Raw genomic sequence first — 15,531 nt, 5'->3', positions numbered from 1 at the left:
GTTTTTTTGTTCATGTTTTTATATATTTTCTACAACAACCATAGATTACTTTTAGAATCAGAAAAAAGTACATAGTATTTAAATTAGCAGAAGGAAAAGAGAAAAAGACCACCTCAAGAATAATAACGTACTTCAAGTTTTCTAATATTGACTATTCAAGAATCACGCTAAAGACAAAAGCACATAAAGAAGGGAAGCAGTGAGAAAGAGGCATCTGAGTAAGTGGAACGTTTAGAATAAATATAAAGAAACATTTCTGTCCCAGTCTCAAACAGATGGTAAACAGGGAAATTTTATATAACTTAAGAGATCTGAACTTGACACAAAATGTAAAAGTCTGCTTAAACGCACACACACCCCTCCTTCCAGCTGCAAAGAGAGGCAGGCCTATTATCAAGGGGTAGTCACAGACAGAAATTTCAAGCCTCATCTATTTCTCAACTATCTCCTTCAAAAATGTAAATTTCTACATTCCAGGTTAGGTTAGTTTTTCTGAACTCACTTTTTAAAATTCCTATTTTTATTTGGACCATAAAAATACAATTAAAATACACAGTGTGCCCCAGAAACTATTAATACCTTCTTAAAAACTCAGTTTCATCTATTTTTTACCACATGTTTAAGTCCAGTTACCCCATTACTGCAATGATCAATTTTCCCTTTTCTCAAGGATTGCTGGGCTCCATAACAACCAACAGAATGCATCTGTATACAAGAAGGAAGCACAGTTTGTGTTGGATATAATGATATGCTGTTCTTCTATCTGAAATGTCCCCTCCTCTGATCACCAGGCAGCCTGAGAGTCAGAATTAGGAAAATCTGCATTTATACTGTCTTAAAATGTTCGTGGACTGCTTTCTGTCTTAGCTCCTGAACAGGTTATCAGCTTCGTAGTGACAAGTGAGATAAACTTGGGTATTAGGTCAGATACAGACAAACACTGAACTAGGTACAGAATAGGCTCCACACCAACACTTCCTGATGGGTGGGGAATGCATTAACTTACCCAGTTCTCTTCTATTATTCCAACGTTATACTTGTCATCGCCACCGAGGTCGGTGTACTGTTTCTGCTCAGCATAAAATTCCTGCAGAGCTGCCAGGGCATGGGAAGAGAGCTGGGGGAGGTCCTCATCTTCAGAGTTGCTCATTTCACACCTGCAGGGAAATGAGTATAAGTGATGTTTGTTTTTTCTTTTCCATCAAACAACAATTAAAAAAATTTTATCTCACAGCAGGGATCCAAACTGAAAGTGAGTTGTATAAAGGAAACACACCTGTATGATTCCTTGCAGAGTGAAATCTTTACCATAAATACTATAAAGATGTTTCGATTTCTTCTGGTGCCCCAATGGCCACATGCAGCTAATTCACAGTAGATTCTCTTAATAAGATCTTTTTATGTGTGAATGTCACTGTTTTTAGGTGACCTAAGGCTTCCTGGGTGTCACTGACAGGATAAGTGAAGGATCATAAAGGAGGGGTATAGGAAGAGATATGAAAAATAAAAAGGACGAGAGAATGCAAATTATGATAATAATGAGACACCACTATATACCTACCAGATTGACTAAAATTAAGAAGACGGATAATACCAAATGTTTTGGGGGATGTGGAGTAATGGAAATTGCCTATTCTGCTGTTGAAATGTAAACTGATGAAAACATTTTGGAAAACAATTTGACCTTACCCCTGCTTCAACTCAGTAATTCTGTATCTACATATACATATAGATCATATAACTACATGAAACTACTGTAATTCACATACATGGACATGTAAAATACGTTCAAAGTAGAAATGTGTACTAGCAACAACTAAAATTACTGAAGTATCCACCCACTGGACATTATAAAATGTACTGCTATATTCCTACAGTGGGATACTATACAGCAATGAAAACATTTTATATCACTCTTTTCTCCTTTGTTGGCTTGCTACCTATAGCTTTGTTATTTAAGTGGTTGCTTTAAGGTTTACAGTATATATATCACAGCATACATTCAAATAACATATCACTTCTTGTATTACATAAAAATTTTATAATTGTATATAACTTCCATTTCTCTCCTCCAATCCTTCGTGTTACTGTTTGACCAACATCTTATTTTTACATTTGTTATAAACTCCACACCACACTGTTAAATTTAAAAACCTTATGTATTTACCTACTTCGTAACCCCTTACACTGCACTTCATTTTGTTGTACAGATTAATATTTCCATCTGCTGTCATTTTCCTTCTGCTTGAATGGCTTCTTTTAACATTTCCTGTAGCACAGTTCTACTGCTGATGCATCCCTGATTTCAGCTTTTATGTCTAAAACTGTCTTTACACTGCCTTGCTTTTTGAAAGATTTTATTTTTTGGAGCGATGGAATTCTAGGTTGAGTTTTTCTTCAGTACCCTAAAGAGATTCCTCCACTATTAGCTGCATTATTTCCAACATAAAATCTGCTGTCACCCTTAGTTTTCTTACTTTTTGTTTGTGTCTTCCTCCCCTGGTAGCTTTTAAGATTTTTCTCACTATCACTGGTTTTGAGCATTTGGTTAATGATGTGTCTCAGTGTAGTTTTCTTCATGTTTCTTATGCTTTGAGTTTACTGAGCTTCTTGGATCTGTGGGTTTACAGTTTTCCTGAAATTTGAGACGTTTTTGGCCACTATTTCTCAAATTTTTTTTTTTTTTTTTTTTTTTTGCGGTACGCGGGCCTCTCACTGCTGTGGTCCCTCCCGTTGCGGAGCACAGGCTCTGGACGTGCAGGCTCAGCGGCCACAGCTCACGGGCCCAGCTGCTCTGCGGCATGTGGGATCTTCCCGGACCGGGGCACGAACCCGTGTCCCCTGCATCGGCAGGTGGACTCTCAACCACTGCGCCACCAGGGAAGCCCTCTCAAATATTTTTCTGCTGTCCTTCTCTTTCCGGGATCCAAATACATGAATGTTAGGTAACTTGAAATTGTCCCAGAGCTCTCTGATGCTCTGTTCACTTAAAAAAAACCAAAACCAAAACTTTTTTCTTTGTATTTCATTTGTGATAAGTTTCCATTTCTGGTCTTCGAGTTTGGTAATTTTTTATTCTTCAATGTCTAACCTGACGTTAATCACATCCAGTGTATTTTTTTTTTTCGTGGTACGCGGGCCTCTCACTGTTGTGGCCTCTCCTGCTGTGGAGCGCAGGCTCAGCGGCCATGGCTTACTGGCCCAGCCGCTCCACGGCGTGTGGCATCTTCCCGGACCGGGGCACGAACCCGCGTCCCCTGCATCGGCAGGCAGACTCTCAACGACTGCGCCACCAGGGAAGCCCCAGTGTATTTTTTATTTCAGATATTGTAGTTTTTATGACCAGAAGTTTGACTTGGGTCTCTTTTATTGGGCTGGCCAAAAAGTTCATTTGGGTTTTTCTGTAAGATGGCTCTAGTAGCACTTAGATGTCTTTACCTTCATTTGAAACAGTTTTGTTAGATTGTATTGTGACAGCTGTCACATCAGCATGCATTTTAAAAAAACTTACTGATGTGGAGTTTGCATCTCCTCACAATTAGGGCACCTACCAGGTGCTGGTGGGGGACCTCGGACACCTAAGGGGATGGGAGGAACTCCCAAGTGACTGGGTAGGACGTGGGGGGGGAGGGAGAGGGGAGGAGAAGTGGAGGCAGGACAGGACCAGCATCCCTGAGGGGTGGCTGGGGGAGGGGCCCACTCACAGTGAGGGGATCAACAGGGACAGGGAGAGACCCTTGGGGGATCAGAGGATCAGAAGGGAACACTGCCAGAATTTCCCCCGCCCACTCGGGCCCCGGGGAGCCTGCTGAGGTCCCAGGCCTGATCCTCTGCACTCTGAGGCCCCCTCCAGGCATGCTGAGCCTAAGCCCTGTGCCTGCCCCGCCCACTCAGGGCCTTTTCTGGCTGCGAGGGTCCAGAGCCTAAGCCCCGCCCCCCACAGCCAAGGCCTTTTCTTTTCTTTTCTTTTTTTTTGCTGTTGTGGTTGTTTTAACTTGTATTTATTTATTTATTTGTTTGTTTTGGCTATGCTGGGTCTTAGTTGCAGCACACAGGGTGTTCGTTGTAGCATACCAGATCTTTAGTTGTGGCAATGTGGACTCTTAGTTGCAGCATGCATGTGGGATCTAGTTCCCCGACCAGAGATCAAACCCGGGAGCACAGAGTCTTACCCACTGGACCACCAGGGAAGTCCCTGTTTTACCTTGTTGTTTCATTTATATTTTTATTTTTTCTAATATATTTTTTATTTTTCTAATTTTATTTATTGTTATTGTTCAGCTCTTTGTTTGTTTGCAAGATCTTGGTTCCCAGGCCGGGGTTCGGGCCTGAGCTCCTATGGTGGCAGCACCAAGTCCAAACCGCTGGACTAACAGAGAACTCAGGCTCCAGGGAATATTAAGGGAAGTGAGGTCTCCCGGAGGTCCTCATCTTGGCACCAAGACCCGGCTCTACCCAACTGCCTGCAATCCACTGCTGGACGCCTCAGGCCAAAGAGCCACTAAGACAGGAACACAGCCCCACCCATCGAAAAAAAAAAAAAATGAGATGACAAAAAAATATGTTACAGGTGAAGGAGCAAGGTAAAAACCTACAAGACCAAATAAATGAAGATGAAATAGGCAACCTACCTGAAAAAGAATTCAGAGTAATGATAATAAAGATGATCCAAAACGTCAGAAATAAAATGAGGAACAGACTGAGAAAATACAAGAAATGTTTAACAAAGACCTAGAAGAACTAAAGAACAGTGATGAACAACAAAACTGAAATGAAAAATACACTAGAAGGAATCAACAGCAGAATAAGTGAAGGAGAAGAAGAATAAATGAGCTGGAAGATAGAATGGTGGAAATAACTGCTGAGGAAAAGAATAAAGAAAAAAGAATGAAAAGAATTGAGGACAGTCTCAGAGACCTCTGGGACAACATTAAACACACTAACATTCAAATGACAGGGGTCCCAGAAGAAGAAGAAAAAGAGAAAGGATTTGAGAAAATATTTGAAGAGATCATAGTCGAAAACTTCCTTAACATGGGAAAGGAAATAGCCACCCAAGTCCAGGAAGCACAGAGTCCTATACAGGATAAACCCTAGGAGAAACACAGCAAGACACATATTAATCAAACTAACAAAAATTAAATTCAAAGAAAAACTACTAAAAGCAGCAAGGGAAGAGCAACAAATAACATACAAGGGAATCTCTATCAGGTTATCAACTGATTTTTTCAGCAGAAACTACAGGCCAGAAGGGAGTGGCAAGATGTGTTTAAAATAATGAAAGGGAAAAACCTAAAACCAAGATTACTTTACCCAGCAAGGATCTCATTCAGATTCAACGGAGAAATCAAAAGTTTTACAGACAAGCAAAAGCTAGTAAGAGAATTCAGCACCACCAAACCACCTTTACAACAAATGCTAAAGGAACTTCTCTAGGCAGGAAACACAAGAGAAGAAAAAGACCCACAAAAACACACCCAAAACAATTAAGAAAATGGTAATAGGAATATACATATTGATAATTACCTTGAATGTAAATGGATTAAATGCTCCATCCAAAAGACACAGATTGGCTGAATGGATACAAAAAGAAGACCCATATATATGCTGTCTACAACAGACCCATTTCATACCTAGGGACACATACAGACTGAATACCTAGGGACACATACAGACTGAAAGTGAGGCGATAGAAAAAAGATAATTCCATGCAAATGGAAATTAAAAGAAAGCTGGAGTAGCAATACTCATATCAGATAAAATAAGACTTTATAATAAAGACTGTGACAAGAGATAAGGGAGGACGCTACATTATGATCAAGGGTTCAATCCAACAAGATGTAACAATTTTAAGTATTTATACACACAGCATAGGCGCACCTCAATACATAAGGCAAATGCTAACATCCATAAAAGGGGAAATCAACAGTAACACAATAATAGTGGGGGACTTCAACACCCCACTTACACCAATGGACAGATCATCCAGACAGAAAATAAGGAAACACAAGCTTTAAATGACACCACAGACCAGACAGATTTAATTGATATTTATAGGACATTCCACCAGAAAGCGGCAGGATACACTTTCTTCTCAAGTGCACATGGAAAGACAACCCTCAAAATGGGAGAAAATGTTTGCAAATGAAGCAACAAAGGATTAATCTCCAAACTATACAAACAGCTCGTGCAGCTCAATATCAAAAAAACAAACAAACCAATCAAAAACATGAGCAGAAGACCTAAATAGACATTTCTCCAGAGATGACATACAGATGGCCACAAGGCACATGAAAAGATGCTCAACATCACTAGAGAAATGCAAATCACAACTATAATGTGATATCACCTCACACTGGTCAGAATGGCCATCATAAAAAAGATCTACAAAGAATAAATGCTGGAGAGGGCGTGGAGAAAAGGGAACCCTCTTGCACTGTTGCTGGGAATGTAAATTGATACAGCCACTCTGGAGAACATTATGGAGGTTCCTTACAAACTAAAAACAGAACTACCATATGACCCAGCAATCCCACTACTGGGCATATACCCTGAGAAAACCGTAATTCAAAAAGACACATGCACCCCAATGTTCATTGCAGCACTATTTACAATAGCCAGGACGTGGAAACAACCGAAATGTCCATCGACATATGAATGGATGAAGAAGATGTGGTATATATATACAATGGAATATTACTCAGCCATAAAAAGGAACGAAACTGGGCCATTTGTAGAGATGTGGATGGCCCTAGAGTCTGTCATACAGAAGTAAGTCAGAAAGAGAAAAACAAGTATCGCACATTAACGGATATATGTGGAATCTAGAAAAATGGTACAGGTGAACCTAACTCCAGGGCAGGAACAGAGACACAGACATAGAGAATGGATGTGTGGACGTGGGGGTGGGGGTGGGGGTGGGATGGGGAAGGGGAGGGTGGGATGAATTGGGAGATTAAGTTTGACATAAATACACTATACCAATGTGTAAAATAGCTAGTGGGAACCTGCAATATAGCACAGGGAGCTCAGCTTGGTGCTCCGTGATGACCCAGGTGGGCAGGATGGGGGAGGGTGGGAGGGAGGTCCAACAGGGAGGGGATCTATGTATACATATAGCCGATTCACTTCGTTGTACAGCAGAAACTAACACAACATTGTAAAGCAATTATACTCCAATAAAAAAAACTTATCAGGGCTTCCCTGGTGGCGCAGTGGCTGAGAATCTGCCTGCTAATGCAGGGGACACGGGTTCGAGCCCTGGTCTGGGAGGATCCCACATGCCACAGAGCAACTAGGCCCGTGAGCCGCAACTACTGAGCCTGCGCATCTGGAGCCTGTGCTCCGCAACAAGAGAGGCCGCGATAGTGAGAGGCTCACGCACCACGATGAAGAGTGGCCCCCGCTTGCCACAACTAGAGAAAACCCTCACACAGAAATGAAGACCCAACACAGCAAAAATAAACTAATTAATTAATAAACTCCTACCCCCAACATCTTCTTTAAAAAAAAAAACAAACCTTATCAAAATTGGTGAATTTTTGTGTAGCCATCTTAATATTGAAGATGGAAGAAAAAAAGCAACATTTTTGGCATATTATGCTTTATTATAGGTAAAAACAGAACTGAAATGCAAAAAGAGATTTGTGCAGTGTATGGAGAAGGTGCTGTGACTGGTCGAACATGTCAAAAGTGGTTTTCAAAGTTTTGTGCTGGAGATTTCTCACTGGACAATGCTCAAGGTTGGGTAGACCAGCTGAAGTTGACAGCGATCAAATCGAGACATTAATTGAGAACAATCGACGTTATACCACGCAGGCGATAGACGACATACTCAAAATATCCAAATCAAGTACTGAAAACCATCTGCACCGGCTTGGTTATGTTAACTGCTTTGATGTTTGGGTTCCACATAAGTGGAAAAAACTTCCCGACTGATTTCCACATGCGATTCTCTACTTAAATGTAATAAAAATGTTCCATTTTTAAAACAAATTTGTGAAGAGCGATGAAAAGTGGATACTGTACTCTTGGAAGAGACCGTGGGGCAAGCAAAAGGAACCACCACCAACCACACCAAAGGCCAGTCTTCATCCAAAGAAGGTGATGTTGTGTATATGGTGGGATTGGAAGGGAGCCCTCTATTATGAGCTCTTTCCGGAAAAACCAAACGATTAATTCCAACAAGTACTGCTCCCAATTAGACCAACTGAAAGCAGCATTCACCAAAAAGTGTCAGGAATTAGCCAACAAAACGCATAATCTTCCATCAGGATAACGCAAGACAGCACGTTTCTTTGATGATCAGGCAAAAACTATTACAGCTTGGCTGGAAATTCTTTTTTTTTTTTAATATTTATTTATGGGACTTCCCTGGCAGCGCAGTGGTTAAGAATCCACCTGCCAATGCAGGGGACATGGGTTCAAGCCCCGGTCCAGGAAGATCCCACATGCCGCGGAGCAACTAAGCCCGTGTGCCACAACTACTGAGCCTGCGCTCTAGAGCCCACGCGCCACAACTACTGAGGCCCACGCGCCTAGAGCCTGTGCTCTGCAACAAGAGAAGCCACTGCAATGAGAAGCCCATGCACCGCAATGAAGAGAAGCCCCCACTCACCACAACTAGAGAAAGCCTGCACGCAGCAACAAAGACCCAATGCAGCCAAAAATAAATTAATTAAAAAATATATTTATTTATTTGGCTGCACCAGGTCTCAGTCGCAGCCTGCATGTGGGATCTAGTTCCCTGACCTGGGATCGAACCCGGGCCCCCTGCATTGGGAGCACAGAGGCTTAACCACTGAACTACCAGGGAAATTCCGGCTGAGAAGTTCTGATTCATCCTCCGTATTCACCAGACATTGCACCTTTGGATTTCCATGTTTTGGTCTTTACAAAATTCTCTTAATGGAAAAAATTTCAGTTCCCTCTAAGACTGTAAAAGCCACCTGGAACAGTTCTTTGCTTAAAAAGATAAGACGTTTTAGGAAGGTGGACTTATGAAGTTGCCTGAAAAATGGCAGAAGGTAGTGGAACAAAACGGTGAATACATTTTTCAATAAAGTTCCTGGTGAAAATGAAAAATGTATCTTTTACTTAAAACCCAAAGGCACTTGGCCAACCCAATCTTTCTTTCATATTTCTACTTAACATGTTCGGTCTTTCCTCTAGCTTTCTGAATGTGCAGAATACAGCTATAACTGTTCATTTTCCTTGTCTACTAGTTATAACATCTGTGTCTGTTCTGGGTCAGTTTCAACCAACTGATTTTCTCATTATGGGTTATATTTTCTTCTTTGCATGGTTGGTTAATTTTTTTATTGAATGCTAGATATTATGAAATGTAACTTGTTCGATGGCAGATATTTTTGTACTCCTTAAGTATATTTATAAACATAAATTAGTATTTATAAATATAAGTATTCCTGAGATTTGTACTGGGACACAGTAAAGTTACTTGGAAACAATTTTATCCTTTCGGGTCTTGCTTTTAAGACTGTTAGTAGAGAGGAGAACAGCAGTTAGTCTAGCACTAATTACTGCTCACCACTGTAGCAAAATAGCAGTATCTCTAAGTACTTTATCCAACGCCCCATGAATTATGAGGTTTTTCAGTACAGCTGGTAGAAACAGTCACTATTCCCAGTCTTGAGTGAGTTCTGTTCCTTCAAATCCTTTCAGGTATTTTGTCTTCTCTAGCCTCAGGTAGTTTCTCAAGGAGGTCCCTCTGCAGTTCTCTAGGGTTCTTTCTCTGGTACGGCACTCTGCCTTGCACTCTGGCCCCATGTGGCTTCCCCAGGGTCCATGAACTATTTCCTCAATTCAGAGAGGTCTCTGGATTCTGTCTGGGTTTCCCTCCCCTGCACAGCAGTCTGAAAAGTCTCTCAGGTAGTAAGATGGGGCAATCATCAGGCTCATTTTGTTTGTTCCCCTCTTTCAGGGACCACTGCCCTTTGTTGTCTTGTGGCCAATATTTTCAAAGACATTTCTTCCCCACATATTTTATCTGGTTTTTGTTGTTGTTGTTTTTTAGTTATATCAGATGGGAGGGGAAATTTAGCCCTTGTTACTCCAAGTGGAAATTCACAACAGTAAAAAATAATTAACTACAGCCATATATATGCTAACAGGAATGAATCTCAAGAACATGTAAGTCACTAAGTTACAGAAAAATACATATAGTATAAATAATTCTATTTAAATGAAGTTCAGAAACATGAAGATAAAAGCAAGTTAATGAAAAACTGAAGATTAAAGATAGTGATTACCCCTGGGAGTGAGGATACACATAATTTTTTAAATGTTTATTACATATCTGCAGAGACCCATGGACTTGATTATGTAAGTAAAAAGTGCCTAAAATGGCTTCCAAACAGTTTGATGCCACCCCAGGGTACTAAACTTTTTGAAAGAACTTAGAATAAATCTCGTGGAACAGCTCATCTATTCTTCTATCCGTGTTTTTCACACTGTACAATGATCTCCCTTAAGTTATGAAGTCAATATAGTAGGACAACATCAGCATTTTTTTTTTTTTTTTTTTTTTTTTTTGCGGTACACGGGCCTCTCACTGGTGTGGCCTCTCCCATTGCGGAGCACAGGCTCCGGACGCCGCAGGCTCAGCGGCCATGGCTCACGGGCCCAGCCACTCCGCAGCATGTGGGATCTTCCCGGACCGGGGCACGAACCCGTGTCCCCTGCATCGGCAGGCAGACTCTCAACCACTGCGCCACCAGGGAAGCCCAGCATTTTTTTTTTTAATAGAAAAAGTTGTATCGAAGTATATGGCTTATAGTAGAAGTTAAATATTGCTTTGTGAAATGTTTTAGCAAAAAATACACATGTGTGTACAGGGTCATGTATCATGATACAAAACTTCTTACTACAGGCTGTCGTTTTAAACGTTTGAAATTTTTCATCTTAAACTATCTGTAATTTGTGCACACACCCATCTCAAGATGTAGATGTTCACTTTAATGACTAGATCATAGAAACAACTCGTACTCGAAGCAGATGATCACGTTTTTTATACTGATTGTGAAAAGGTATTTCTGCTATTATTTAGACATTCAGAAAAACATGATACAGGATTAAGAGCATGGCCTCTGGAGCCAAATTACCTAGGCTTAAATCATGGTTTTGCCACTTACTAACTGCATAGCTTGAAGGAAGTATTTAACCCCTCTATGCCTCAATTTTCTCATCTATAAAATGGACAAATATTAACAAACACCTACTTAATAGGGTTATTTTGAGTTAGATGAATTACTATCTATAAAGGGCCTAATAGTCCTTGGCACACAACAGGAACACAAATATTACCTTCAGTACTCCCTGAAGTTGTAAGTATACCACTAATAATATGGTATCTGTTATAACCACTAAATAAGACAGTTTAGTACCTTCATATGACTGTCTACTTTACAAAAAGTGAATTGGCAGAAGAGGGAATGAGTGAAACTGGAGCACAGGAAATTAGTAACTAAAGGGAATACTATGAAGTGTGACAGGAAACTCTGCGTGGAGCATGGTGAATGCTGTCTGCATGGAGCACGGTGGATGCTGTCTGCCTGGAGCAGGACTGACTTTGACTGACTTGTCACATGTATCACATTCACAGACTTAAGATACACATTTTTTTAAATTACTTTAACAGATGGCTTTAAAATGAGTGTAAGTTTAATTGTCAGCATGTTTTCTTGAGATTTGATAAAATACAGTTATCACTGTTATCACTTTTAGACAAAATGCAGATATAGCAGATCTATCATTTTACAGCCTCAAAATAAAGTGGTCAGAGAGGTGAGACTGTTCTGAAGGTTGACACCGTCAAGGTGGTATCAATGGGAGTGAATGGTGAGAGAGTGTGTATAAAGGTTATTAGAAGGTTCTGGGAAGACTGTCTCCATACCTAGATAATTTTACTGGCAAAATCTATCTGATGTAACTATCTTGGATCCCTAGAGTCTATTCAAAGGCTTGCAACTCCCACGGGAAGACTTAACATTTGGTTAATTTCACTCCATTTGGGCACTTAACTCGCAGTGCCTACCCACTCCTCACTCCTCATTCCTGCCTCAGGAAGGTGTGCACAAAGGGGTACCTGTTTTGTGCTCAGGGATTAATTCATACAGCTGAATGAGGATATGGAGAGGTCAATGCCACTGAAAGAGGAGTTTGTTATTCACAGTTCCCCAGGAAATGAGAGGCACAGCACATGGTGAAGGACCACATGAAACCTGTCACATGCAGGAACAAGGAAGCAGAGAAAGAACTGGGACAGTGTCTTTATTGTTAAGACAGTGGGCAAGAAGGGAAAATACACATTCTATAATGTGTGGTTTGGGAGGTCTGTGATATGACTTTCACGTGCCCATGAGAGCTAACGTGCAGAGAAGATGTAAGGAATTACAGGGCCATTACTTTTGCCCTGTAATTAATGGATGCCAAGTAGACAATAAAGTTTGAGAACACACAATTTCAACAGCTCCAGGAGCAGCCTGTGGGAGCAAGGTGAGCAATAAGGACCCTGCCCTTCAAATAATGGGGATCTGTATTCTGATCGTTGACAGCTACTTCTAATCATGGAGGCAAAGACAGAGTCAGGCAGCCATCGCTGCAAGGCTCATATTGTTGTTAGCACTTCCCCCCTCCAGCAGAAGCAACTTTGAGGGGATTTAAAGTGCCAGCACCTCCCCCGCTTCCATTTTTCTCTTTTCGCCCTTTTGGGGGCCACACATTTAAGGACCAGACCATTATAAATAGCAACTGAATATATGGAGGAATTTAGAAGGTCACTATGCATGCCCAGGAAAAGGTGTAGGCTTAGAAAGACCTTAAGTTTCCTCAGGCTGATCCTTGGCACAAAAACAGCCTACAATAATAGCAACAACAACAGAATGACAAAAAAAGCAAATCCTGGGGAAGGGGGAGAATCTGAGATTTCCAGCGTTTTCCACAAAAAAATCACAAGGCATACAAAGAAACAGGAATGTATGGCCCATTCAAAGGAAAAAAGTAAACCAACAGAAACCATCCCTGAAAAAGATCAGATGGCAAAACAACTGTCTTAAAGATGCTAAAAGAACTAAAAGATGTGGAGAACATTAAGAAAACAATGTCTGAACAAAATGGAGATATCAGCAGAGATGGGGTACACCTTCAGGTGGCCCAACATACGCACTGTGGGAGTCCCAGAAGAAGAAAAGAAGAAGGGAGAATTATTAGTGTGTGCAATGCTGAGCTGAGGAAGTCTGAGAACACAGCAAACTTATCTGCAAAGTACTAAGAGGCTTCATTTTAGTCCTGTATTTCAAGAGTCAGAATCAGGCAAATATTAAAATCCAATGTCTCCTGAGAAATTTGAAGTGTACAACCGATTCCTGATCCAAGCTGCCCCACAATACTGTCTAGAAGAATACTGTCTAGAAGAGTACTGTCTAGAAGAAGGACAAAGAAAAACATGTGTGTCCATATACATTCATATATACACATATACGTGTGTATCTTTCATACAGACAGGAATATCTGAATTTTTATTTATTAGTACTAAACACTTTCCACAGCTGCATTTGTGGATGGAGAAAGGTTTTCATTTGCAACTTGGAATCTGTTAGCTAATTATTTAGAAATAACACATGAAAACCATAAAAAAAAAGTTGACTTCGTTCAAATGAAAGAATTCCAAAGAGCAATTTAAGAAAACTGCCTACTTTTGTGGCTGTAAAAAGCAATTAAATTTCAATCTGTATTTCAGTATGAATTGGGCCCTAAAAGTTTATTTTTAAAGCTGATAATCATTTACCAAGGCACTACCTTGCACTAGCACTATTCTTGGTGATGGGAATCCAAGTCCCTGTCCTCTTGGCGCTTACATTCTAGTGAGGCAGGGAGAAAACAAACAATAGGAATAAAATATATTTTGGATTACGGTAAGAGACGCTCAATGGAGAGACATGAATTGCAAATGTTAGCAATCATACACTGTTTCACATACATTATTAGAGTGAGTTCATGAGAGCATCACAAGTAGGAAAAATTAAAATCTGTTTATATAATAAACATTACTAAATTCTAAATTAACTGAACTTTAGTTGTAATACAGTAAATTTTTTTAAGCTTAAGTCACTACTTCATCATATCTTTAGCATCTTTAAAAATTTTTCTAAGTGGGCCTGTGAAACTGCTGTGAGATTTTCAATTCCAAAAGAGTTGGGAAGGGCATTCCCTGGCAGTCCGCTGGTTATGAGGACTCCATGCTTTCACTGCCCGGGGGCCGGTTCAAGATCTGGTTGGGGAACTAAGATCCTGAAAGCAGCCTGGCGCAGCCAAAAAAGAAAAACAGGAGCCAAGAAGAGTTGGGAAGTGCTGTGCTACACTGCTATTAAACTGATGCTAAGCCTCGTGTGGCTGCTACTGCAGCTCAGTGGTTCTCTGTGGAGGGTGCGCTGGCATCTAATGGGTAGGGGCCAGGGATGCTGGTAAATACCGTACGGTTTAGAGAATCACCCTCCACAGCAAAGAACTCCCCGGCCCCAAAGTCACCAGCGCTAGGGCTGAGACCCTGCTCTCGGCAGAAAGACGCACAGGAGGCAGCTGAGTGTGGCAACGTGCCGAGCCCTCTATCCGAGGGGCACCGCTTAGTGCCCTGAGAGCAGAACGAGCAGCGCGTGCGGGTGGAGGGCGGAGACAAGCAGCAGGTGGCTCGTACCTGGGCCTTGACGGACAGGCAAGGATGCGGAAGGGGGCGTGCAGGCGGACAGCACGCGCGAAGGCTGCACATCAAGGAGCTGCGTCAGCAGGGAGGAGCGGGCTACCCTGCGTTGCCGCGAACAACTCCACAAAACCAAAGCGACCCTCCCGCAAGAGGCAACCTTAGGCCATGCACGTTTCAAACGCACACAAGCCTACTTCCACATGTCAGGTTTACAGCCGGCCGCTCCTCCCTGTCCACACCATGCACACAGTGTCTCCTGGCCAAGGCCACCCCGGGGCCGCGCAGGAGGGGGGGGGGGGGGGCGGGGCGCGGGGGCCTCCCGAGTGACCCGGCGGAACAGCCCGGGCGGTCCCCGTGGTCTCCCGCTCCGTACGGCGCCTGCTCTCCCGCCTTCGAAAACTCTACCCTGTTATTTTACAACTAAGACACGGGGGTGAAATTCACCTGCCTGAAGCGCGGCTCGACGCGCACGAGCCCCCGGCCCGCCCCGCCCCCTCTGCCCGGCCGAGACGCCTCAGCCCCTGCGGCCTCCCTGAGGGGACGGAAGGAGGCAGCCCCTCCGCCCCGCCCCCGCCAGCCGGGGCTGACCCTCCTCAGCTCCCACCTACCCCGGCCCCGCTGACTACAGCCGCAGCCCCCAGGCTGCGCCGGGAAACCCGAAGGAGCAGAAACCCGAACACAGGAGCACGGAGGCTGCTCTGGTTACTCACCAACGCGCCCCACTCGCCTCCTCCCGTGCGCCGCCGCCTCCCCTCGATGGCCCGGACAGCCGACTGCGTCTGCGCGTGCGCACACCGTCCCGCCAGGCCGGAAGC

General features: G+C 42.5%; 1 protein-coding gene across 5 annotated transcripts in view; it reads right to left on the bottom strand.

Annotated features, from left to right (window-relative positions):
* The window catches only part of EEF1AKMT1 (EEF1A lysine methyltransferase 1), a 25,609-nt gene extending 10,078 nt beyond the window's left edge, over positions 1–15,531 (bottom strand). For 3 of the 5 annotated variants that reach the window (XR_016388752.1, XM_022574468.2, XM_022574469.3), the window contains exons 1-2: positions 15,427–15,531; positions 1,007–1,157 (exon numbers count right to left, since the gene is read on the bottom strand). Coding sequence is in view for 4 of the 5 variants with exons in the window: in XM_022574468.2 (XP_022430176.1) it covers positions 1,007–1,150 (144 nt within the window). In the remaining variant the exon portion in view is untranslated. Of the gene's footprint in view, positions 1–1,006; positions 1,158–1,276; positions 2,771–15,426 lie in introns of those variants that run through there. The other 2 variants (XM_022574470.3, XM_089899772.1) reach the window with 2 other exon arrangements.

Source organism: Delphinapterus leucas, chromosome 18 (genome assembly GCF_059928025.1).
Source record: "Delphinapterus leucas isolate spDelLeu-1000000601 "Yukka" chromosome 18, BTC_Dleu_Yukka2, whole genome shotgun sequence".
Taxonomy (NCBI): domain Eukaryota; kingdom Metazoa; phylum Chordata; class Mammalia; order Artiodactyla; family Monodontidae; genus Delphinapterus; species Delphinapterus leucas.
This window is presented reverse-complemented; position numbering and strand designations above follow the sequence as displayed.